The 26,682-nt window shown below is 42.8% G+C and overlaps 1 protein-coding gene across 37 annotated transcripts in view; it reads left to right on the top strand.

Annotated features, from left to right (window-relative positions):
• The window catches only part of CLIP1 (CAP-Gly domain containing linker protein 1), a 107,793-nt gene that overhangs the window by 9,391 nt on the left and 71,720 nt on the right, over positions 1 to 26,682 (top strand). For 27 of the 37 annotated variants that reach the window (XM_083476648.1, XM_083476645.1, XM_083476650.1 and 24 more), the window contains exons 2-4: positions 12,496 to 12,688; positions 13,122 to 13,696; positions 25,859 to 25,983. In XM_083476648.1, coding sequence (XP_083332774.1) covers positions 12,595 to 12,688; positions 13,122 to 13,696; positions 25,859 to 25,983 — 794 coding nt within the window. In that variant the 5' untranslated portion in view covers positions 12,496 to 12,594. Of the gene's footprint in view, positions 1 to 3,190; positions 4,669 to 5,251; positions 6,490 to 11,702; positions 11,958 to 12,495; positions 12,689 to 13,121; positions 13,697 to 25,858; positions 25,984 to 26,682 lie in introns of those variants that run through there. The other 10 variants (XM_083476656.1, XM_083476647.1, XM_083476641.1 and 7 more) reach the window with 6 other exon arrangements.

Genomic DNA, 26,682 nt, shown 5'->3' with positions numbered 1-26,682 from the left:
CTGCTTCCCGGTTACGTCACTCCCAACTCTTAACTTCATAACTTCTAAGATCTCCTTTTCTAACACATGGAGAGGCCTCACATTTGCATTCTCACACCCATTTCCTTTGATCCTGTGTAGTGGGAACACACACTGAACTCCCTCTGCTCTGAACTCCCTTGTTGTTTATTTCCCCCATGTGGTCATCTCACATAGAAGTCTGTCTGACTTCATTAACACTTGCTGATTGGGTTAGGATTATAATGTCCAATATACAACCCAGGAAGTGTGCCTGCTTAACTTGCTTTTACATGTGCTGTTACAGAGGATGATGAGTGGTTCCATCACACCTTATTACCCCTGATACCACACTTGGGTCTAGCTATTCTACATACTGGTCCTAATTAATCAGACACAAGAATTTAGCACCCACAGATATGTTCTATTGAGGAATAGTTAATGGCATAGTTTTGCAAACAAGTAAGTTTTGAGCATGCTGTGTTCTGCATATTCTTGCACTGTGTGTCTGTATCTGTTGCCAAGATCAAGTTTTATTCATCTCTGGTTTGCACATACCTAACCAAGAATGCCATATTGCGGACCCATGCACATTTTATCTGGGAGGGGTGTGGGAAGAAGTATTAATAGAAGACAAGCACAACCTGAGTTGGGTAAAAGTAGGCCACAGCTTTCTTAGGACAGGCATTGGGCATGAATCCATGTTATCTACCAGCCTACCTGCTGCTTGATGAGCTTTTTCAACAGCCAGGTTGACGGTTGCTGAGGATCCACAGCAAGGATATGATGAACCTCCCCTGGCTGCTGGGGGGGGGGGGCGGACCACGGCCTATCCGACTCTGGGCTTCAGGATAGAAAATGCCACCCACCAAGAGGGTATCCTATATATTGGGAAGGGCAGTGGCTCAGTGGCAGAGCAGAAGGGCCCAACTTGAGTCCCTGGCGAGGCTGATTGGCTCCCTTCAGTTGCCAGCCTGGCTGCAAGGCATGCAAAGCGCTTCACACCAGCCATAAGTTCCCCTGGCAGCTGTTGGGGCTACAATGGCTGCTCCTGGGCACAAAGCAATTGTGTGCCACTGGGCTCTCCATGTATGTTAGCATTGTAATAGTAGTCCTAGATGGGCAGCTGAAAGGCAGGCAGGAGGTTGATAACCTCAAAGTTAATTTTTCAAAATTAATTTAACACCAGTATCAAAAATTAAGTTTAAACAACAACAGATCAGGAGAATAGTTCCTACATGGGGTAAAAGTGCATTTTATTATTTTTTCATAATTTTTCAAGTGCTGTTAAAAATAATATTCTACTTTAACTTTCTGATTCTTTTTTTCATATCATGTATAAAAAAAGGGGAAAAAGTATTTGTTCAATGCTCAGTTTTTGGTTTTCCAGATACTTGTATTACGATGTGTGTTTTAAAATGTGCCCAAATAGGAATGCACATTTTGACGAAAAAATTGTTCATCTCATGGAAGGCAGTGGTGTCCATGTGCCTTCCAGTAGGCATCTCCTGATCCATCCGGTGATATGAGAACAAATCCGTTTAATTTAATTGGGGTTGTAAATGCAAGATGTAGGCTGCCATCAAATGAGAGTGTTTCCTACTCAGGCCCCTCAATGATAAATGGAACTTGAGCAAAAACAAAACATTTGAAGGAATGAGCCATTTTTTTCAATGGGGCTTGCATAGGAGAAATGCTTGGTGGATTGTTCCCATACTTCACCTCTCTAGTTCAGTAGTCTGCCATGCTTTTGAATGTCTGAATGCAGGCATTCTTAGATGTACCATGAAAAAGTTTTAATGTTTTTCTATGACTTAAAATATATCTTTTGACGGTACATTTTAAAGAGTTTGCCTCTTTGAGATTTCTCTTTGAGATTTCTCTCTTTGAGTTTGCACAGGGATTTAACACATAGCAATTTGAATATAGGGACGCAGGTGGCGCTGTGGGTTAAACCACAGAGCCTAGGGCTTGCCGACCAGAAGGTCAGTAGTTTGAATCCCCTCGACGGGGTGAGCTCCCGTTGCTCGGTCCCTGCTCCTGCCAACCTAGCAGTTTGAAAGCACGTCAAAGTGCATGTAGATAAATAGGTACCGCTCCGGCGGGAAGGTAAACTGCGTTTCCATGCGCTGCTCTGGTTCACCAGAAGCGGCTTAGTCATGCTGGCCACATGACCCAGAAGCTGTATGCCGGTTCCCTCGGCCAATAAAGCGAGATGAGCGCCACAACCCCAGAGTCGGTCACGAATGGACCTAAAGGTCCCTATTTGAATATATATGTACTGTATCTTTGTTTGTCCCAAAAAATAGTTCTTGTACAAGCAGGCTGAGGGTGACCTATGGTGGCATAAAACAGTTTCAGTATTAAGACTCCCCCCCCCCCCATCTTTAGCAGACAGAAGCTTGTACAGTAAGCTGGATATTTAAGACTGGCTTTGTCTGCTCAGAATTCCCATTTGGAGGCAACATGCTGGGTGGATTCAGTGTGTGACTATTTTCTATGTTGTCCTGGCTCCACATACATTTTTACCTTATATGTAAATCCTCCAGTTACTCTGTGGTTTATATATAATGAACTACAGTTCTAGCAAGAATCTGGAGGTTCCTGCTTTGGAATAATAGCAGAAGACATATAATAAATGGAAACCCTAACTTACTAACAAGCATGTTAATTAGTTGTGGTATTATTACTGGCTGTTGCTATATCAGCTGTTAAAAATTTGAGTTTTAAAAATGGAGAAGTCTGATCTTTTCTCCTGACTTCATTTTTTTGGTCCTGTGCTGGTGCTCAAAAGTCTGCTCTTCACTCCTTTCCTGCTTCTGTTGCTTCTTCTGCAATGGGGAGGAAACAAGCCAGAGTCTGGCTTGCTGTTTCATGGAATTTGGACTCATGGTCTCCCCCCCCCCCCGTCCAGATAAACCTTTCATTTGTGGTTTGTTTGGAGAGTAACAAACCACAAGCCCATATTCCACATAACAACAAATATAACATGGAGCTTGGGGCACCAGCATGCTGCTGCTTCACATTATACCATTATTTCAACTGTAGTTTAATGTAATGCATAAACCAAGTTGTTGTGCCCAAATCTGCATGCCATAACTCATAGGATATAACAGTGTGTTGTGAGCTGTTGGCTAACGCAGTGTGCAAATTGTACTGCCTTAGACCAGTGATCTCCTAAACTATCTACCGCCATGGAATTCTTTCCACATCAGTTTGCTTGTGTACATCTGTTGCAGCATTCCTGCAAACAGCAGGGATTTCAAGACATGTTCTGTCTGAGCTGTGTTGGTCTTAGAACTTGCTCAGGATCCTGTTTGCAGCTATTTGCTGCAAGGGGGCTCTTTAGTTGTGATCAAGCTGTTTTTAAGAGGAGCTTTTAACCATGACTTGTTTCTACACTGAGAAACCCCTGGTAAGCTTCTGAGGAGCTCTTGCATCCGCTTAGAGGGATAAAATTTGTAGCTTGTGTAGCTTGTATGAAAGATTCATGTTATAAAACCATCCAAATGCCATTTATTTGTGTTGCACTAAGAAAATTAATTTTGTAAAGTTCTTTGAGGATTTATTACAAAAATGTTTATCAAATTTGTTTTTTAAAAAATAAACATTTTAATTTCAGTTACATCTTTTTAAATTTCTGAGATGCATAACAACTTTTATGTTACTGAACTAGTAAATAATAACTTTATATTGTGAATTATCCTGCTGTCACGCTGGTTATGTTAGGATTTTTAAAAAATGTTTTAGTGTAAAGGGAAAAGGTTTTGAAAAGCACTCAGTTTTTCTTTGATAAACTTAGGAAACTGCGCTCCTCCAGTGAGGAGCAAAGAGGAACAGAAAAGGGCAAGCACTGCTTGCAAATAAAGGAAGTGAGCTGATGTTAATTCGTTTTTAAGTAGCAGAAGAGTTGACAGCATCAAAAGGGGAGAACTATTCAGAACCTAAGGGCAGATGCTGAAATATCAAGTCACCTTTAATATTGGGGAAGGAACACCTAAACTGTCTCTAAAGGGCAAGATCTGATAAAAGTACAGTGAGGGTGGCAGCTCAGGTGTATAGGTAGCTGAGTATAGATGGCTTACAGGTGAAACTCAGAAAATTAGAATATCGTGGAAAAGTTCATTTATTTCAGAAATTCAACTTTAAAGGTGAAACTAATATATGAGATAGACTTATGACATGCAAAGTGAGATATGTCAAGCCTTTATTTGTTGTAATTGTGATGATTATGGCGTACAGCTGATGAAAACCCCAAATTAACAATCTCAGAAAATTAGAATATTAAATGAAATCAGCAAAACAAGAACTGCAAATAGAGCAATATTGGACCTCTGAGAAGTAGAAGCATGCACAGGTACTCAGTGCTTGGTTTGGGCCCCTTTTGCATCAATTACTGCCTCAATGCGGCGTGGCATGGATGCTATCAGCCTGTGGCACTGCTGAGGTGTTATGGAAGACCAGGAAGCTTCAATAGCAGCCTTCAGCTCTTCTGCATTGCTCGGTCTCATGTCTCTCATCTTTCTCTTGGCAATGCCCCATAGATTCTCTATGGGGTTCAGGTCAGGCGAGTTTGTTGGCCAATCAAGCGCAGTAATCCCATGGGCATTGAACCAGGTTTTGGTACTTTTGGCAGTGTGGGCAGGTGCCAAAGGCCTGCTGGAAAATGAAGTCAGCATCCCCATAAAGCTCGTCTGCGGAAGGAAGCATGAAGTGCTCCAAAATCTCCTGGTGGACAGCTGTGTTGACCCTGGACTTAATGAAACACAGTGGACCAACACCAGCTGATGACATGGCTCCCCAAATCAACACAGACTGTGGAAACTTCACACTGGACTTCAAGCATCTGGCATTGTGTGCCTCCCCATTCTTCCTCCAGACTCTGGGTCCTTGGTTTCCAAATGAGATGCAAAAGCTGCTCTCATCAGAAAAGAGATTTGGGGAGCCTTGTCATCAGCTGGTGTTGGTCCACTGTGCTCAGGCTTCTGTCAGTCATTCAGTTGTCATTGTCTACAGGTGCGTACCTCCTTGGGCTCACTGACCCCTCCCTGTTCCCTCCCCTCACCCTCCCCACTCCACCCATTGGAACGCCTTCATCCTTCCTCTTTCTACCTTTTTATCCCACTCCTGTGGATTCTGAGGCCAACTGGCCACCACTTTTGGAGGCCTCCTCCTCTCCATGTGGCTCCTCTTTCTGCCCTTGCCAACTCCTCATGCTAATTGGTGGTGGCAGTGGATCCCTAGGTTGGCTGAGGGGGAAGAAGGTAGCCAATAGAGGCACTGGCCAGCCTGCGGATCTGGATCCCAGGGACAGGGCCCCTGAGGCTGGCAGGGAAAGAGCCAGCAGACTGCTGCAGCCACCACTTTTCACGCTGTAGTTCACACTCACGTGAACTACTGTGTGACGACAGGCAAGAGCAAATATATCGACATCATTATGGCAGAAGTTCTAGTAGAAGTGCAGTAGGTTTGTTGTTTTGACTTGTTTCCCTCTGTCAGGAAAAATATTTTCCTGTGTTATAACCATACACAACAATATTGTATAACCGTTTATTTATTTTAAACATTTATATCCTGCTTTTTAGTCAACAAGCCCCAGACTAGCTTTCATTAATACTGCCTTTCTGTCAAGCACTCAAGACATAATACACTTTAAAAATACTTATGTAGAACAACAGAGTCCTCTCCGGCCAGCTGATGATCTTCAGGAGCTGATGACACAAACTCACCTGGGCTTCCTATCTTCTGCCTTCCCTTAGGGCACGCAGGTTGCAAGTTGCCCCTGGGAAGGTAGGGGAGGGACCACCTCAGCTGTTTTCTCCTGCTCTGGAGGCTAGGACCCAAACCATTGGATTCAAGTTACAAGAAAGGAGATTCTAATGGAATCCCTTGGGACGGTCTCCTTTGGGATGTTGTGGACTCTCCATCCTTGGACGTTTTTAAGCAGAGGTTGGATAGCCACCTGTCATGTATGATCTGTTTGAGATTTCTGCATTGCAGGGGCGTCAGGCTGGATGACCCTGGGGTCCCTTCCAACTCTACAAGTCTATGATTCTATGAATATATAAGTAATACATTGGGAATTATAGCCCCTGTTCTTCTAAAGAAAGCCATAACAAGGCTGGCATTGAGGAGCTTTTCCTTCCTTTCCCTGGAATGGCAGAAGCTGGAGAAACATTCCCCCTCTCGTCTCTCTGAGCCTGACCAGCAGTGGCATTCCAAGGCATGTTCCTGCAGACATTCCTGAATGCTTGCCTATGAGGTCAGAGACAATGAAGTCATAATACAAAAGGCAGGCGTGAGGAGAGAGCCCACCCCTCATGGACTTAACTGTGCACTCTGGTGCTGCTAATTAAAGAGCACAAGCTGAGGGAATTTCAGGCTGCAGCACTTGAAGCTTTCCCAAGCCACTCAAGGATTTGATCCCCTGGAAGCTGTCTTAGATATTAGTGTTGTGAATAACAGAAATAAAGCAACCATATCTCAGTTTGGGTAGGTAACTTATAGAATGACCAGAACTTCAGGCTTTAAATAGACTTTTTGTTATTTCATATCTCTGCATACGGTTCAACTGTTACTTCCACAAAACATCGCCTTGTGGCAGAAATCCTTAAAGGTTGCAACTTTTTAGCTGAATATGACCTGCTGCAGTAATTCCACTTCTGCTCTTTTGACACCCTGGACTCTCTACTGCTTTCTGTATCAGAGAAGTTCCATCTGTCTTATATTTTCCTGTGCATGTAATATGTTGCTGGGCTTAAAATTTAATTTCCCAATAGTTTGCTTCCACTTAGCGTTGCTTTTGACTGCCAACCTTACTGTATTAAGACTGACAAAAATTAGATGCTCACATATTAATGTACAAGCCCACCAAGCAGTTAAGATCTGGGGACGGCCTGTTTCATGTGCCTCTTCTGCCTGGCGTACGAAGGGGTGGGGAAGCAGAATATGACCTGCCTGCGTTCTGAGAATAGTGTGAGAACCGCAATGGGGAGTGGACCCCCTTCCCCTAAAAAGAGCACCTGGTGGGCATTTGATACCTTGGACTTGACAGACTTGGGGGACTCTGAGGCTGCTCCCTCAATTTAGGAAGCTGCATGATTTTCTAAGCGGAGTCAAATCTGGCTTGTATGGCTGCAGTTTTTATGGGTGTTCCTGTCTTCTTTCAGACATGTTAGGTGACCTAACATGCATTTGTGAAAGTGTATTTCACATTTTTTCCACCTTTTTAATCCCTCTTTTTCGTATTAAATCAGTTTTACTCTCAATGTATTGTTTAAATGAGCTTCATGCAATTCTTTTTCCTAATTGCCTAGGAGATGTTGAGCTATCCTACAATTTATGGAGTTGATGACTCCTTTGAGAAGACAATACACGGAGTTGGTTTAGCTCCTGGACTAGTTATCATTCAATACTAGCATTTGAATGAAGAAAGAGTGGGTGAAGGGAAAATTGGTGAGTGGGAAAATCCCTAGTACTCTGCTGGCATGGAAGGAAATCTGTTCCAAGGCTAAGGAGATGAGACATTCCAAAAAACAAACCACCCACTTCTTATCATCACAAAGAAATCAGCTGAATCTGAACAGCAGCATTACTTCCTCTGACCCCAGGTATCATGTGCAACATAAGTGTTCAAGGTACCTGAATCAAACTGTTTTCAGTGATCCATTTGGTGCACTATGTTCTTGTGGGTTTGACAAGCAAAGCTGAGATGCATAATTCTATAATTCTGTGAAGTTGAAAAAGCTAATGAAAGTGACTTCAGCTCGTAGCCATCTGCACCCTTATCTGGACAGGAATAGCCTAACTCTGGCTTCCTCAACCTCAGCCCTCCAGATGTTTTGTGACTACAATTCCCATCATCCCTGACCCCTGGTCCTGCTAGCTAGGGATCATGGGAGTTGTTGGCGTTTTGCTTGCTGTGCTGATCTATATGTTCAGCAAGGTCACTTGGCGAAGCTCGCCTTAGACTGCCATCATTCCGGACCGCCAGGACAGGGTGGCATTTCTAAATGTTGCCTTATGTTTAAACAAAAAAGCAGGCTTATTGCATGTAAGAAAACTAGCAGCTTAGGGAAAGTGAGATGGTGAGGGAGAGAAGGGAAACATATGAAAAGAAAACAGAAAAGCAAATAGGCAGTTTGGCTAAATGATGCAAAAGCAAAGCTTTTGGCAAAATGGCTTTGATTCTCTTGCTTGTTTTGGATGGTATAGTAAGGTAATCTTTGCAGGCAGTGTGTTGTAGTGGTTAGAATATTGGACTAGGTAGGGGTCAGCAAACTTTTTCAGCAGGGGGCCGGTCCCTCAGACCTTGTGGGGGGCCAGACTATATTCTTTTTGGGGGGGGGAATGAATGAATTCCTCTGCCCCACAAATAACCCAGAGATGCATTTTAAATAAAAGGACACATTCTACTCATGTAAAAACACGCTGATTCCCGGACTGTCCGTGGGCCGGATTGAGAAGGCGATTGGGCCGGATCCGGCCCCCGGGCCTTAGTTTGCCTACCCATGGACTAGGACATGAGAGGCTCAAGTTTGAATCTTGGGCCAGTTATTGTCTCTTCCAGACTAACCTGTCCCACTGGGCAGCTGTGAGGACAGGAAGGAGGAGAGCCATGTACAGCTCCTTGGGCTCACGGAAGTGAAAGGTGGGATATAAATGTATTAATCAGTCCCTGGTCTTGGAGCTTATGTTAACCTTTGCTCCTTTTAATATTAAATAATACTGAGGATGTGAGCTGATGTGTAAAAGGGCTGCAAGGAAGGGTCATGAGAAATGGGACAGTGCATAGAGATTTATGTCTAGGGTTGGATGGTATTTGGATCCTCTCCAGACGTTTGATTCTGTTATGCTTAAACAAGGATAACTGGTTCCAGTTACAGATAGGTAGCCGTGTTGGTCTGCCATAGTCAAAATAAAAAAAATCCTTCCAGTAGCACCTTAAAGACCAACGAAGTTAGTTCTTGGTATGAGCTTTCGTGTGCATGCACACTTCTTCAGATCGTATCTGAACAAGTGTGCATGCACACGAAAGCTCATACCAAGAACTAACTTAGTTGGTCTTTAAAGTGCTACTGGAAGGAATTTTTTTATTAAGGATAACTGGGTTTGTTCAACATGTCCCTGAATGAACTTTGGCTTTCTCAAAGCTGCAAGGATAGTGTATGGAGACAGCTGCTTTTTGGTTGTATCTGGTGCTGGCTGCTGATTGTCAGATGGCCTAGAGAGACCTTTGGCCTGACTCCATAGGGTTGCTGCTGTGCTCTTAGAATTAATGAGATAGCGAGGGGCATTTATCCTGAACACTGACATTCAATTAAAATAATGCCGTAGAATGCGGGTTACCATGCAGAACATCTAAAGTTTGGACCCTCTAAAGGGAATTTGAGGGGAAAACCTGAGATTCTGAATATAAGGTTTCATTTTAGCCCTGTAATTTCCTTGATAGCCATATAAGCATCAGTGGAAATCAATTGCTGCTTAAGTTCCTCCCCTTTCCTTGTGACTGGGCTATGGTTTATTCTCTTGTTGATTTGCCTAGCAGATGAACTGTTAATGCTCTGCATGCCAGTTATTCTCCTCCCCCCATAACCACTTCTTGTGGTCAATCTGCTGGAATTATCATTTGAAGGGTTTCAGGGGGTGTTTTAGCTCAAGGGATTTACACCGCTGGCATTAGACTAAATGAATTGTGGCTTTTAAGGGCCTGTGAAATACCAGGGAACAGAAGTGCTTCCCCTTCCTCCCACATGGAGAATCTGTTCTTGGGGACCATCTATAAATTCTCTTATGCTTTTGAAGGCCCTTTTCATCCATTTCCCCTTGTCACTCTATGCACTCTATTAACAAGTGGCCAATCTCACAACTGCCTTCTTGCAGCAGGGCAAGCCAGGGCTGGAGGATTGTTGGAGCTTAATGGGCAATGTGCTGGTGCTTGCTGCTGGAGTGCGCCCGCTGTGCTCCTCCCCTGGTGTGAGGGGGAGAAATGGACCAGAGAACTGCCATTGAAACTAGGCTACCTACCTGTGATGGCCAGATCCAGCACCCTGGTTTGTAGCTCCCTAGCAAGCCAGCGTTCATAAACAAAGAACAAACTATGGTCCGAGGCAGGGGCAGCACAGTCCATTTTGCCACTGTAGGTGAAATAGGAAGTTGCCTCTCTCTCTCCCCCAACCGCCCCACCAAAGCTGGGGTCCTGGCTGCTGCTACTTTTCCTCACTTCTTGTTGTGGTGGGGTAGGAGGCACTTGTGGAACTCTGGCGCCACCATAAGCATCACCAGGTCATCCATGCACACCCAAGTCCTGACTTTAATATTATTTTGTATGGGGCTTTCTCAGTATATGTGTCACTTCACAGAATAACATAAGCAAAAGAAGATGGGCCCCTGCCTCAAAGAGCATACAATTCAGTACTAAGGCAAAGCACAAAGCAGGGTTGGGGCGGGGAGGCCTGTCCTTCAAACTCTGCTAACATATTTATTTTTGGTATATAAATTCCATTATATTATAATTTATCTCAGGATGATTTAACAGCATACTTAAAGCAAAAAAAAATACAGTAAACCTGTTAAAAGTACCAAATAACAATCAATGCAACACACAAGTAAAGTAGCAAAGTTAAAAACTTCATTTCCAATCTTTCAAAATACAAAATGCCTTGGGGAATAAAGAGGTTGGGCACCAGGCAAGCCTCCTCAAGGTGAGCCCACAGCCCCCCCTTTGCCGCCCCCTGAATTGCACCTGGTCAGGATGGCTAACCTGCCTTGCTAGCAGCCAAGCCACGGGTGGCTAAAGCGCTCTGGTTTTTTAGTTTTTAATGTGCTGTCTCCTGATCTCTTACCTTCTGAATTTCTTATTTTAACTCCTATCGTAAGCTGCCTCAGGCATTTTAATGGAAAGGCAGGAACTAAACGTTTTAAATAAAATAAATGATAAGAGAGGTAGCACTTTACAGTTAGCTTTTGGCGGTGGGCATATTGCTATGGAGGACAGCAAAGAAGAACAGGGTCATCTTAAGAGAAAAGGGCAGCTGAAGGCCACAGAGTTGATGGAGTGAGGGTCATGCAGACAGATATAATGGGAAATAAGGGTGCAGAGAGAGGAGGGGGAAAGCCCCAGGGCGGTTTGGGAGGCTCTGATCCAGATTTTGTGCTAAACAGCAGCAAGTCCCTGAACATTGCACAAAATGGTAAAAGAAGCTGCCTGTTTTTGTTTCCCAATAAATATTCAAACAAAAGTTTGAAACCCATCTGGGGGCAAGAGGAGTGGAAGACGTGTGCAGAGTTTGCTTCTGTTCCTACAGAGGAGCATTCTGTCCTCTTACAATACATTTCCATGCCAGGCCAGAGTATTGCTAGCAGTCCTAGAGGATGACCTAAAAATGCTGCAAGCTCAGAGACTTGTGCTGCTGCCAGGACACGCTGTGTACGCTGGAGACCAGGACCTGCATTCCATAACCTGTATGTCAAGTTCTGAGTAAACAGCTGAGCAACCAAGTTGCTTCTTCGAAACCATTTCAAAACTTCTCTGCCTCCTCTAAGTGCTCCTTGTAGGTGATTTAATTCTTCTCACCTCCACCACCTGTAGCCACCAGCACACAAATGATGCCTCTCTCAAGGACCTTTTGGCGTAAGTTGTGTGTTGACAAACAGCCAAAGATACATTTAGATCACCAGTGCGTTGTAAGTTTTGAAAAGAAACAATCCGCTGCCGCCTTGTTGCAGTTAAAGGAAGCCAGTCCTCAACACGTAGTGAGGAACGCTTGATTAAAATTGATTTGGGAAAAATAATATTGCCACTTGTTTCCTACTGTAAAGCCTTAGTGGGCCTCTAAATCAAAGCCATTCACTTTCCCTAGAAACTGGGAAGGAGAAGGAGACTCCTTTGTCCTGGGGGGCTGCAGGGGGGCCTGGAGAATGTCTTGTGATCTTCAGCCAGGAATTCCCGTAGAGAAGAGGTGGGCGTCTCTTCATTAGCTGCCAAGGGATAATGCTCTGCTGAGCAACGCATTATGAGTTTTGTTGTTGCTGTTGTTCAGCTCTCTAAAAGCTTTGACTCCTCTACAGGCCGCATGTGCCACCTCCCTCCCCACCCCACCCCACCCCACCCCACCCTCCACTCTTTGACTCCCCTTTGCTTGCTGGTGTGTTTTGCTCTGCAACGTCACAGCACTTTATAAATACATAGAATTGTCTGAACATCTCAAATAGCTGAATATTTTCTGTGGTAATGTTAGTAATGTCATAAAGCACTCTGTTCTCTCCCTCCCCCCCCCAGCAACCTTTAGATAAAATGTGTAAATTAAGTTTCAAAAAAATCAACTTGTTTTTAATATGAAATAGGCTTCCAATGTGGCAATGGCCAACCTTGCCCTGCAAATGTTCCTTTATTCTTGCTGAGGCTTGTGAGCTTAGTGCCCAGAAGTTTCTTTACAAGTCCTTTAAGAGCAAAAGGTACATTTTATCTTTAATTTTTTGTTTCTCTAATATACACAGGTTTAACTTGGAGGCAAACGGCGTAGAAACCCATATTGCATCCATGTTTGGGAAAAGATAGTTACTGCAGACAAGAGGGGATCAGGCGCTGACAAGAAGATGAGTATGTTAAAACCGAGTGGGCTTAAGGCCCCCACCAAAATCAGCAAGCCTGGAGGCGCATTACTGAAAACAGCTGCATCAGCTGCTCCTGGTAAGGAAGGTGAGGGGTGTGGCTTTTCCTTTTTTAACATTTTCTGATAAAAATGTAATGGTGCACATTTCTGATGCATGCTTATTTTTAATAGCTGCTATGTAGTGGGATGAATTTCTGAAGATGTTTTGCAAAAACAGGAGTCAGTTGGATGTTTGGTTGTGTGTGTGTGTGTGTGTGTGTGTGTGTGTGTGTTCTCCCAGCTCCCCTCCAAGCCTTTGGGACATGATATCCTCTCATTTCACAGGGAGGTGGGGGGTTGACCTCCAGCCAACACTGCATTATACTGACCTGACTATATAACCTGGTCCTTATTGGTCTGACGGGACTAGAAACTCTGATTAGGTGATGTGACTGAAGTGTGGATACAAAAGCAGACATACATAACTTCAGAATAAATATGTCTGACTCTCTCTGCTGTGTTTGGTTCCAGCCCCGTCAGAAAAGACAGCAGCCTGTGAGAAGACGCCAACTGCACCCACTTCAGAAGCACAGGATGAGTTCGTGGATGACTTCAGAATCGGGGAGCGTGTTTGGGTCAATGGGAATAAGCCTGGTTTTATCCAATTCCTGGGAGAAACACAATTTGCTCCTGGACAGTGGGCAGGGATTGTTTTGGATGAACCCATTGGCAAGAACGATGGCTCTGTGGCTGGAGTTCGCTATTTCCAGTGCGAGCCTCTAAGGGGAATTTTTACGAGACCCTCTAAGCTAACACGGAAAGTAGTGACTGAGGATGAAGCCAATGGTACGCAGGCCTCTTCTGCTTCCCGGGCAACTTCGCCAACCTCTGTGTCAGCTGCTAGCCTCGTGTCTTCACCTTCTGCAGCAGCGCACCTGCCCCCCACAGGTATTCCCCACAAGACATCGCCTCCTACTGCTAAGGAACTCCCCACTTCTCAAATTACCAATCTTTCCAAAACGGCAAGCGAATCCATATCAAACCTTTCTGAAGCTGGCTCTCTGAAGAAAGGAGAAAGAGAACTCAAAATGGGGGACAGAGTTTTGGTAAGTTTGTTTTATTTCCACTAACCAACAAACTGTGCCTCCATGTCAACCTGCCTATTCACTGCCATCATTGTTGGAAGCTTTCCACTGTAGGCCTTCAAGAGCTGAGGCAGGTGGCTGCTGCGGGGAGAGACTTCTGGGTGGCGGAGGCTGCAGGTGAATTGCTGTGTTCCCTACCCAGAGTGGATTGCCAGGGGCCAGCTCTGTTGTTTAGGACTCACGTGAAGATCTTTTAATTTATGGAAGATTTTTCTCATATATAAATGAAACAGCCATCTGTGGCCTTTTAGAAGTGGGTAGGATAAGTAGGCAGCCTCCACAAAGGACAGGCAATTAGAATCATAGAATCATAGAATCATAGAATCGGAAGAGACCACAAGGGCCATCGAGTCCAACCCCCTGCCAAGCAGGAAACCCCATCAGAGCACTCCTGACATATGGTTGTCAAGCCTCTGCTTAAAGACCTCCAAAGTAGGAGACTCCACCACACTCCTTGGCAGCAAATTCCACTGTCGAACAGCTCTTACTGTCAGGAAGTTCTTCCTAATGTTTAGGTGGAATCTTCTTTCTTGTAGTTTGGATCCATTGCTCCATGTCCGCTTCTCTGGAGCAGCAGAAAACAACCTTTCTCCCTCCTCTATGTGACACCCTTTTATATATTTGAACATGGCTATCATATCACCCCTTAACCTCCTCTTCTCCAGGCTAAACATGCCCAGCTCCCTTAGCCGTTCCTCATAAGGCATCGTTTCCAGGCCTTTGACCATTTTGGTTGCCCTCCTCTGGACACGTTCCAGTTTGTCAGTGTCCTTCTTGAATTGTGGTGCCCAGAAATGGACACAGTACTCCAGGTGAGGTCTGACCAGAGCAGAATACAGTGGCACTATTACTTCCCTTGATCTAGATGCTATACTCCTATTGATGCAGCCCAGAATTGCATTGGCTTTTAATTAAGCAGCATCTGTTTGTCAGGAGAGACTGCATGATCCAGGCTTACCAAATGCAGATATGGTAGGACCACCTGCCTGTCCAGCAGAGGCTGGTTGGAAGGAAGTAGGATCATGCAGCAGGCAGCCTCTGCATTGGGCAAAAATCTTTGGGTTGTATCTGCTGTGTCTCCTGCTCAGAGTAGATCAGTTGAAATTAATGGAGATGACTAACAGTGAAACTGCTTTGCGTAGGTCTAAGCATTGGATTTATGCACCAACTACTAGTGCTGAAGAAACTGAAATTGACCAGTTCTATGAAGACTTACAAGACCTTATCGAAGTGACACCAAAGAAGGATGTTCTGCTCATTATAGGGGATTGGAATGCTAAAGTAGGGAATCAAGAGATAAAAGGAACAACTGGCAAGTTTGGCCTTGGAGTTCAAAACGAAGCAGGGCAAAGGCTAATAGAGTTCTGTCAAGAGAACAAGCTGGTCATCACAAACACGCTTTTCCAACAACACAAGAGACGACTCTACACATGGACATCCCCAGATGGGCAACATCGAAATCAGATTGATTATATTCTCTGCAGCCAAAGATGGAGAAGCTCTATACAGTCAGCAAAAACATGACCTGGAGCTGACTGTGGCTCAGATCATCAGCTTCTTATAGCAAAATTCAAGCTTAAACTGAAGAAAGTAGGAAAAACCACTGGACAGGTAAGATACAATCTAAACCAAATCCCTTATGAATACACAGTGGAAGTGAGGAACAGGTTTAAGGATTTAGATTTGCTGGACAGAGTGCCTGAAGAACTATGGATGGAGGCTCGCAACATTATACAGGAGGCAGCAACTAAAACCATCCCAATGAAAAAGAAATGCAAGAAAGCAAAGTGGCTGTCCAACGAGGCCTTACAAATAGCGGGGGAGAGAAGGCAAGCAAAATGCGAGGGAGATAGTGAAAGATACAGGAAACTGAATGCAGATTTCCAAAGAACAGCAAGGAGAGACAAGAAGGCCTTCTTAAACGAGCAATGCAAAGAAATAGAGGAAAGCAACAGAATGGGAAGAACCAGAGATCTGTTCAAGAAAATCGGAAATATGAAAGGAACATTTCGTACAAAGATTACCATAATAAAGGACAAAAGTGGTAAAGATCTAACTGAAGCAGAAGACATCAAGAAGAGGTGGCAAGAATACACAGAGGAATTATACCAGAAAGATATGGATGTCTCGTACACCCCAGGTAGTGTGGTTGCTGACCTTGAGCCAGACATCCTGGAGAGTGAAGTCAAATGGGCCTTAGAAAGCACTGCAAATAACAAGGCCAGTGGAAGTGATGGTATTCCAGCTGAACTGTTTAAAATTTTAAAAGATGATGCTGTTAAGGTGCTACACTCAATATGCCAGCAAGTTTGGAAAACTCAGCAGTGGCCAGAGGATTGGAGAAGATCAGTCTACATTCCAATCCCAAAGAAAGGCAGTGCCAAAGAATGCTCCAACTACCGCACAATTTCACTCATTTCACATGCTAGCAAGGTTATGCTTAAAATTCTACAAGGAAGGCTCAAGCAGTATGTGGACCGAGAACTCCCAGAAGTGCAAGCTGGATTTAGAAGAGGCAGAGGAACCAGAGACCAAATTGCAAACATGCGCTGGATTATGGAGAAAGCTAGAGAGTTCCAGAAAGACATCTACTTCTGCTTCATTGACTATGCAAAAGCCTTTGACTGTGTTGACCACAGCAAACTATGGCAAGTTCTTAAAGAAATGGGAGTGCCTGATCACCTCATCTGTCTCCTGCGAAATCTCTATGTGGGACAAGAAGCTACAGTTAGAACTGGATATGGAACAACTGATTGGTTCCAAATTGGGAAAGGAGTACGGCAAGGCTGTATATTGTCTCCCTGCTTATTTAACTTATATGCAGAATTCATCATGCGAAAGGCTGGGCTGGATGAATCCCAAACCGGAATTAAGATTGCCGGAAGAAATATCAACAACCTCAGATATGCAGATGACACAACCTTGATGGCAGAAAGTGAAGAGGAATTAAAGAACCTTTTAATGAGGGTGAAAGAGGAGAGCGCAAAATATGGTCTGAAGCTCAACATCAAAAAAACGAAGATCATGGCCACTGGGCCCATTACCTCCTGGCAAATAGATGGGGAAGAAATGGAGGCAGTGAGAGATTTTACTTTCTTGGGCTCCATGATCAGTGCAGATGGTGACAGCAGTCACGAAATTAAAAGACGCCTCCTCCTTGGGAGAAAGGCGATGGCAAACCTAGACAACATCTTAAAAAGCAGAGACATCACCTTGCCAACAAAGGTCCGTATAGTAAAAGCCATGGTTTTCCCAGTAGTGATGTATGGAAGTGAGAGCTGGACCATAAAGAAGGCTGATCGCCGAAGAATTGATGCTTTTGAATTATGGTGCTGGAGGAGACTCTTGAGAGTCCCATGGACTGCAAGAAGATCAAACCTCTCCATTCTGAAGGAAATCAGCCCTGAGTGCTCACTGGAAGGACAGATCGTGAAGCTGAGGCTCCAATACTTTGGCCACCTCATGAGAAGAGAAGACTCCCTGGAAAAGACCCTGATGTTGGGAAAGATGGAGGGCACAAGGAGAAGGGGACGACAGAGAATGAGATGGTTGGATGGTGTTCTTGAAGCTACTAGCATGAGCTTGATCAAACTGCGGGAGGCAGTGGAGGACAGAAGTGCCTGGCGTGCTCTGGTCCATGGGGTCACGAAGAGTCGGACACGACTAAACGACTAAACAACAACAAAAGCATTGGATACAACCCTTTGGGCTCACAGGGACCTTTTGATAGTTGAAACAACTTATTTACAGCAGCACAGTTTGAGAATTGCAATCTCGTGCCTCCCCAGCATTTCACATCTTGTAGCTAAGAAGTCGGGTTCAGGTGATTCTGTGGCTAAATTGCAGGGATTTAATCAAACCATAGAAGTCCCTAGAATGAAACCAAAGGGAGAAGGACCATAAGTCTATGGCGTGTAACCCGCTAGTTCAGAAACTTGTCAGAGCAAAGTCCTTCTCCTGGGTCTTCTCCTGGGTTCCCCCCTGCTCTCATTCAATATCCTGTGACCCAGACATTCTCCAGCTGCGTTTGCTGTTCACGCGTGTGGGCAGTTAAGGCCAATTTGTGTTGGCAGTTGCTGGGGAAGACCAGCCCAGGACCTGCTGCTGCAAGTCTGAATGACGTTCTTCCTCAAGGCAACATAAATGCTGTTGCGCTTGCCCACTTCAAGGAAGAAGCTCATTTACCTTGCACACACTGACAGCAGGAACATTACATGAAGTCTGTCTACAGTACTTCTTGTTACTTTCTTAGACAAGTTAAGTGACTCTGTTTGCCTGCTTGTCACAGCTCTGCAGACCTGGCAGTTTCTCCCCAAAAGGCACAACTTAATCTGAGACCTGTTAGATACAAGTAGATGCTTTGACTGGGCTGTCAATGGGAAGAGCAATCTGGAAAGCCTTTCATTGCCCGTCATTTGGGAATCATTTTGGTTATCATTCTCATCATGGCCTTGGCCTGTCAAAAGCAGTAAGGATCCATCCTGTCTAGAATTATGGCTTTTGTTTATATAGGCTCTTGCGATGGCACCATATTTTAGAATGGAAGTGGGTTTGAAATGAGAATTTTAATGTCTGAATTTTAACACATGTATAACCTGAGCAAGAAAAAATCCAGTTTAATCATTGAAAGTGATCCTATACATATCTGCTCAGAAGTAAGCCCCATAAAAGTCAATAGGATTATCTGCTACCAGGTAAAAGTGTGTAGGATTGCAGCCTTATGTCCAGTTTCCCACTGATACTACCACATAGATATCTTAACCAGTGGTGTAAATCTGATCATTTTAATTTGCAGTTAAATTGCTACATTATTTAGAATAGGATACTTTGTTTAATTTTTTGAGATAACATGATTTCTTTATTAGTTTTCAGTAAGAAAATAGTTTTCAGAGCTTTGATAGATAAGTTTGCTGGTTAGCTTTATTATTTGAGCTCCCTCCCCACCCCAGCAACTGTTTCATCTCCTATTTGTAATCTTTAACTTGTAGTAGCTGTACTCTCTCTCTCTCGGTGATCCTGCGGGGTCGAGGAAGATGGTCTTCCATGAGCACAATCTTAGTGGTGTGTCCGTAAATGACTGTGGAGGACAGTTCTGGATCCGCACATCCTTTCATAGCGTGGACATAGTTTACGGGTGGGAGTTGATCATGAAGACGATTTGTCAAATGTGCCTTCCTCTTTGCTTGTTTCTCCCTTTTGTCCCGAATTTGTGCTTCTTCAAAATCTACCACACCTTTTGTACAGGCTATTCTCCATGAGACTTTTTTTTTGGGGGGGGGGGGATTGGAAGACGCCTGTGCGCTAATTTGTTTTATGTGTGGAGATCAGTGCACACTGATCCATGCACAGTCTTTGCAGAAAGGCTGTTTTCCGATAGCATGAGTATCACAACGGTTGGTATTCTCTTACTGCTGCAGCCTTCATGCACCTTCACAGCCGTCATAACATATCGCTAGTTATCTTTCACCTGTTTTGCCATTGAGGGCTTTTGGGATACTTTTGGGGGACTACTTGTTGCCCACACCTCTCTCCCCTGTTATAATGAACACAGAGCAAACAGCCCAATGAGATGGTTCTCATTTTCAGTGTCCATTAAGGAGGATATTTGATGACAGATGTGAGCCTAAGCATTTGTGGCTTTCCTTCAGAGTTGGTTCTTGTCAAAGGAAGAGGGATGCTTCTAAATAAACCCATGAAAGTAGAGGAAATTCAGGAGGCGATAAAGAAGATGAAACTGGGGAAAGCTCCGGGGCCAGATGGCTTATCGGCCAAATATTACAAAGATCTTATGTTGTCGCTGGCAGATCCAAAAAAAAGTGTCGGTAAAGTATTAGATCTGCTAGAAGAATTTGGAAAGTTATCCAGCTTTAAATTAAGTAGAACAAAAACTAAAATGATGACTAAAAACATGAAAGAAGAGGTAAAAAAACATATTGAATTACAGACTGGGATCAAAGCAACTAAAAAAGTAAAATACCTCGGAATTTGGCTAACGATGAAGAACATAAATCTAATGGAAGACAATTACACAAACACATGGAAAGAAATAAGGAAGGACCTGGATACCTGGAACAGAATAAAACTCTCCTGGTCGGGAAGAATGGCGGCAATTAAGATGAGTTTATTACCAAAATTGCTGTTCTTATTTCAAAATATACCGATAATTAGGGGAACCTCAGTATTTAAAGATTGGCAGAAAGTACTCTCTGAATTTATTTGGCAAGGAAAACGGCCAAGAATTAGATTCAAATTACTCACAGATCAAAGAGATAGGGGAGGATTTGCGGTTCCAAATTTGAAGCTGTATTATGAAGCCTCGTGCCTTTGCTGGGTTAAAGATTGGATTGTCATTAAAAACACAGATCTGTTAGATTTAGAAGGATTCAATATAAGATTTGGTTGGCACGCTTATCTGTGGCGTAATAAGGAAAAGGTCCACAAAGGATTTTCTAATCATATTATTAGAGGGCCACTGTTGGAAGTATGGGAGAGAAACAAAAAAATATTGGAAAAAAATACCCCTTGGTGGTTATCACCCATTGATATCTTAACAATAAAAAAAACAAACATTGAAGGAGAAAGATGGACTTATGAAGATTTGCTAATAAAAACAGAAAATGGATGGAAGATTAGGCCACATGAAGAGATAAAGAATAAACTGACAGGTTGGATCCAATTTCACCAAATTAATGCTATGTGGACTGAAGATAAAAAGAATGGGATGAATGAAAAAAAATCCAGATTCCAGGTAGAAATATTAGAAAATAAATCAAAACTACTATCAAAAATGTACAGCCAGTTGCTTGAATGGGATACCAAAGATGAAGAAATAAAGGAAGTAATGGTGAAATGGGCGATAGACTTTGGATACAACATAGAGTTTGATAAATGGAAGAAACTCTGGAATAAAGGTATGAAATTCTCGGCATGTACAGCACTTAGAGAGAACATGGATAAAATGATGTACAGGTGGTACATCACGCCTGTAAAATTAGAAAAAATGTACAAAACCGGAGACAAATCATGCTGGAAATGTAAGATTAAGGAAGGCAATTTTTATCACATGTGGTGGTTGTGTGAGGTAATTAGAAAGTTTTGGGAACCTATTTACAATGAACTAAAAAAAATATTTAAATATACCTTCACAAAAAACCCCGAGGCCTTCCTTCTGGGGATAATTGGAGAGGAAATTAAAAAGGAAGACCAAAGACTTTTCCAATATGCAACAGTGGCCGCTAGAACACTAATAGCACAAAACTGGAAGACATCAAAAATCCCAACCATAAACGAGTGGCAATCTAAATTATTTGATTATATAGAATTGGCAAAAATGACACAGAAAATAAGAAACTAAAAAGGTACAAAGTTTAATAATGAATGGAATAAATTTATGACATATATTGAAACAGATGTAAAAAACTTAAAAATCACAGTAGGCCCGATATAATGCTTGCGATGTAAAGAGTTTTAAGAAAACGAAACTGCAGATAGAAAACTTCTTGTAACATATTCCGAAACCAAGTTGAAGGGAAGTCAAGTATGTTGTGTGATTTAGTTATTTAGTTATTGTAAGTTTAAATTGTTGGTGTCTTATGTTATGTAATGTTTTTTTTTCTTTTTTCTGTGTTTTGTTTGTCTTTTCTGCTGTTTTAATGTTTGGTGTTGTATAATGAATTGAAACTAATAAAAAAAAAAAAGGAAGAGGGATGCTTCTGACCCAATTTGGTGAATGTACTTAAGTTCTCTTAACGTGTGCCTCTGTAGTCAAAATATAGCTCACCTGAGAGGATCTTGCCTTAAATGGTCACACTGAATATTGTGTAATAAGAACTATCTTAAATGATCCTGGTACACAAAGGTTGGATCTGCTTTTTAAAAGTCCGTGGAGGTTGTGGCTTTCCTTGTACAGTAAAAGGGTTCTGAGAATATTGTTGCTTCAGGGTGTATGGAGTTCCAGCCAAGCGATACTCTTCTAGAAGATAAGGAGCATAGAAAAGTCAGTGACATGTCTGCTTTTGCGTTCAGCAACCAGATGAAGCAGTTGTCCTTCTTAGAAGCCAATGGCCACCCATATTTGATTAAAGCATGTCCAAATGGAAACAATCTAAAACATTTGCCTTTCCTGCCATTGTATCAGAAGCACTTCAGAGCTTTTGAAAGGAATAACTTTGAAAGGAATACTGTGTGTTTTTCAACATCTTGTTCAGATGAAGTTTCTGTAGTTTGCAGAAAGAAATGGAACTGGTTTTATGTCTGGAGGTGGGGCATCCAAGAAGGGGGGTAATGCACAGCTCAGAAGATGGTGTGATGGTCCAGAGCAGAAGTTTCCACTTAGGGACGAAAGAGGGATAAGGAAAGTGTGCAGCTATGCACAGGCATTTGATTCCCAAATGTATTTTTGGGTAGACCAACTAAAATTTCTTAATATTTTGAAAGGAATGTCTAGCCCTTGTGGTTGCACCTATAAGTTAAGAGCAAAGGCAATAAAGGAGCAAGTCAGAGGATCACAACTGGAATTAAGAGCCTAAGAAGAACTCCACTGGATCAAGACAAAGGCATCCTGTGGCGAACCAAGTGCATTGGCTGCCTCACTGCTATCCCCGAATTCTAGACTAAGGAACTGCTTTTCACTTAAAATGTTATTTCAAGCTCTTATATCACTGTATGAAGACTGGACTGAACACATTAAATCTGCAACCAGGCCATAGTGCAGGCAGACTTCACATAAGGTCTTGTTGCAGAAGCTGACAGGGCAACAGGGAAATGAACAGTTAAATAATTTTGTGGCTTGTTGGATTTGGATACAGTTCTGTGGTCTCTAAACAAGATTGCTCCTGATGTAGGATTTACAGTTGGGTCTTGTATGGCTTTGACATAGCTTGATAAAATCTCCCATTGCTACAGATGAGTTCTAAAGCAGAAACTTGTGCTGCCAGATGTTCACAAAATGTTGCAAAGCAGATTTCCTTGCTTGGGTGGGGCTTAAAAGGAGGCAGCTTTTGGTTTTATTGTGAATTGTTCAGCTCATCTCTCATTTTATTGATCTTCCTCAGAGTATGGATAGATAAGGCAAAGTCCACATTAAATTTCACATTTGTTGTGCACAGCAAAAAAGGTGGTTTATGTACAGATTAAAATATAATGGAGGTTTGGTGATAGTAACTAAACAGCAGTAACATTTGTACTATAGTATCACATCAAACATATAATTTTTAGATCAATAATACAGAAAAAAATAGCTGTTGCAGGATAATTTTGGTTATGTTGAGACTGATGAGTGATGTAAAAATACAGTACAAGATAAACACTCTGGAGGCTTAACCACTGTGTGTGTGAGTCTCCCCATCCATGCTCTAGTATTTACGCATTCATTCGTCATTCCCAGCTCAGTCCATTTTGTGCTTTAGATAAAGTTGGTTCTTCTCTGTGAAATGCATCATGCCCCAATAAACCCATCTGTAAATCTAGCATTTTCTTGGTTTGGATGTTTTGCCTGGGCCCTGTTTTTGTGCATGGGACTATTCCAGAAGCCTAGGATATAGGATTCAAATTTCTGAGCTCCCTGGATGCCTGGGATATAGGGCCAGCCCAAGACATTTTGGCATCTCAAGCAAACCACAAAATGTTGTCTCCTTCCCTGCCAGGGAAGATTGGGTGAGTGAAGATCTACATCAGGAACAAGAGGGAATAAAGATCTACATTGGAATCTGCTGACCCTGTGGATCCAGTCACCTGAGATGGTTGCCTCACCTTGCCTCATGAGTGGGACAGCTCTGCTAGGATAGTTCTTCTCTTTCAGCCTTGTTCACTCTGAGCCAGCGTTTGAAGTTTGGCAGGTGCCAGGCACATTTGGCACCTGACCATCATCCACTTGCAACTAAGATGGCACCTGACGTCTCCACCAGCAGAAGGTGCATCCCTGGGGATCCTTGGATCTGGACTGTTTTCATTGCCTTCTTGCATTCTGCATACCACACAGTCAGTTTTGTGTTCTGCAGGTGAAGAATTTTAAAGACACTTGTTTACCTTGCTAGGCTTGTTCATGCCATCTGTTCTCCTCAGGAAGCCTTTTATGTGCTTGTAGAAAAGAGAGATAAACATCTCCTTCGAGTCCACATTGTGGAAAATATATGCTACTTTTGAATTTGACAAATGAAGTTTAATCATGGTGTTATCCATGCTTGTGATTAAAAACACGACTGAGTAGCAAACTAAACTCTTCCTCTCATCACCCCAGGCTGCAAAATAGTCCCAGTGATTTGCCAGATCAGCTGCTTTGGCTCATTACTATTTTATATCACCCTTTCTGAATTATATGGCGTTGTCATGCTCTGCTAAAAAAAGATTTGGCAGTTCTTCTTATGCTCTTCAGTTTTTTAGCACACTCCCTCCATTTGAGTGAAGGACACTAGTGCAGCTATTTTAATCATGTTGCAACATTGCCCTTGTTTTTGCTAAATTTGTCAAGTGGATTTTCTAGAAAAGGGGAATAATACCAGTAACAATACCAGTAACAATAATAATACTTTAATTGTTTATACCCCACCCATCTGGCTGCATTTCCCTGCCACTCTGGGCAGCTTATGACACACATAGAAACATAGCAAAACATCAAACATTTAAACTTCCCAATACAGGGCTGACTGTGTGATCTGGAACTAAGTTTTCCCATTCAGCAAAACTAAAGCATAGTAGCATGTCAACCAACTATACTATTTTCGAGCTAAGTACTAGCAATAGATTATGTTTCGTAATTTTTTCTGCAAAAGCTGTTGAAATTTAATTGACATATTGCTCCAGGGCATGTGGCAGTCTCAATGCAGGCTCCTGTGGTTTGGGCTCTGGTCTATTCTTCTAGGGAACAGGCAGCAATGTTGTGCTGAAGTGTAGACAGGACTCTTGAAGTTTCATGAGCTTATCAGATCCTCTTTCCCCCTCCCTGGCCGGTTTGTCTTCAGGTTTGTCATAAATTCCTGTTCCATACATTGACCACTTCTGCCTTATTATTTCTTAAGGTTTAGAGCATAAATTATACCACCCGTATCAAGGGTGAGAAAGCCACAACAACAACAACAACAACAACAACAGCTTATTAAATAAAGAAATTTGAGGATTCATCTGAGGATCACATGACAGTTTATAACATAAAAACACAAAAATACATAACATAGCAGCAAACAAAAACAATACTCGCCCCCCCCCAGCTTAAAAGGCCATAGATTGTTTAATTATCCAAAGACCTGGGAGAAGTTGTAACCTGAATCAAATTGTGCATATAGTAGGTGCTGTGAACACAAAGTGCTCCTGACACCTTAATTTAACGTGCACTTTAAAAATAAAACTTAATTTATATTCTTGTGTATAAATTTATTAGAAGCTCTTAGTATTAGGGAAGTTTGTGTTGGTGGGTTGGCCTTCAAATTTCCTGTCAAGGTTAAAAGGGCCGTTTCTGGTCTATTGTGCTTGTTGGCAGTTGTAACAGGTAGCTTCCTCTGCCAAAAAAAGAAATGAAATGTCCAAAATAACTAAGCTGAATGAAATATATTTCTTTGAGGAACTAGTTGCTATTTTGAATTTGACATGTGCTGAGAATGGCAGTTCCTGACAATTGGTTGTGGGTGCGTCTGCAGTGGTTCAGTCTTGTCTCAGTTGGGCAAATGTACAATGGAAGCTTCCAAATATGCAAGTGGTCATTTTGCTTCCATCCCTGCTACAGTTTTTTTTCTATGGCACAACAGCTTCTGGGGGCCAAACAGTGGTTTACGAAACTTGAATGTAAGCCATGCTTTGCAAACCCACTTCAAACCATGGTTTCTAATTCTGGTTGCTGGTTGATGGAAAACCTGGTTTGCCAGTTTGGTCGTCTTGCCAAACCAAGATGCATAATCTGTTGTCAAAGTCTCTGAGGAGTTGTGTGAGGAACAAAGTAACCAATTTGGAAGAATTGTTGGGTGTGCATTGGAGAATGCATGGTAGTAGGTTAAAAATTAGCTAAATATGAAAATGCAATGAAAATGATTAGAGTATGCAAAGTAAATCTTGTGCTTCCAATTTAGTTTTGGTACTTCTTTTTTAAAAGGAAATTTCTTTTGTTAAAAAATCCTTCTTTCTCCTTGCAATCAGGTTGGTGGAACAAAAGCTGGCGTAGTCCGTTTCCTGGGGGAGACTGACTTTGCGAAGGGAGAATGGTGTGGCGTTGAATTAGATGAACCCTTAGGGAAGAACGATGGTGCAGTAGCTGGAACAAGGTTAGTTCAAAATCCAGGAAGCCCTGGGAGGGCATATCACTGTCTCTGTGCTTTCACACAAGGGCTCTGCACCTGTGCTGAGCCAACTTCTGTCTGTTCCAGCATCCTAGCCAGGGAGCTTGCACTCACTCCACGTCCTACTCAAGAGAAATCTCTTTTTAATCTCAACTGCGCATGCGTCAAGGAGCGGAATGAGCAGCTAGCCACATGGTACTGCTCCAGCTGCAGTTTAGGGAACTTGCTTTCTGTGAGTCACCTTCAAACTCCTATTTTGATAGTGAGCCTTTCCTTTTTCCTTAGTTTTCTTGTTAGTAGACCCCCCCCCCTTTTTCCACCTTTCCCGTTTTGCATCTTGTGTATCTTGTGTCCCACATTCCCCCCATGGCACAGCAAGTAACTTTTTCCATAGATGCGAGGCAGGGGGAGTGTCAAGGGAACATGACCATGGGTGAAAGCTGCCATTTCAGACCATGTTATGGCTTCCCATGTGACAAAAATATATGGCACCCCTTTGGAATAAGCATGCATAAGATGTAGCAGCACATTAAATGGATACCAAAGTAAACAGGAACTGATATTTGGCCCAGTTCCTAAAGGAGGTAATACTAGAAACTGGGGGGTTACCAGAATTTTCACAAGGTTTCCCAACTCCTTCCACTGTACAACCATTCCACCTGCCTCCTGCATAGGGGCCTTCTG

The sequence above is a fragment of the Podarcis liolepis genome (assembly GCF_965112155.1).
Source record: "Podarcis liolepis genome assembly, chromosome: 15".
NCBI classification, from domain to species: Eukaryota; Metazoa; Chordata; class Lepidosauria; order Squamata; family Lacertidae; genus Podarcis; species Podarcis liolepis.
This window is presented reverse-complemented; position numbering and strand designations above follow the sequence as displayed.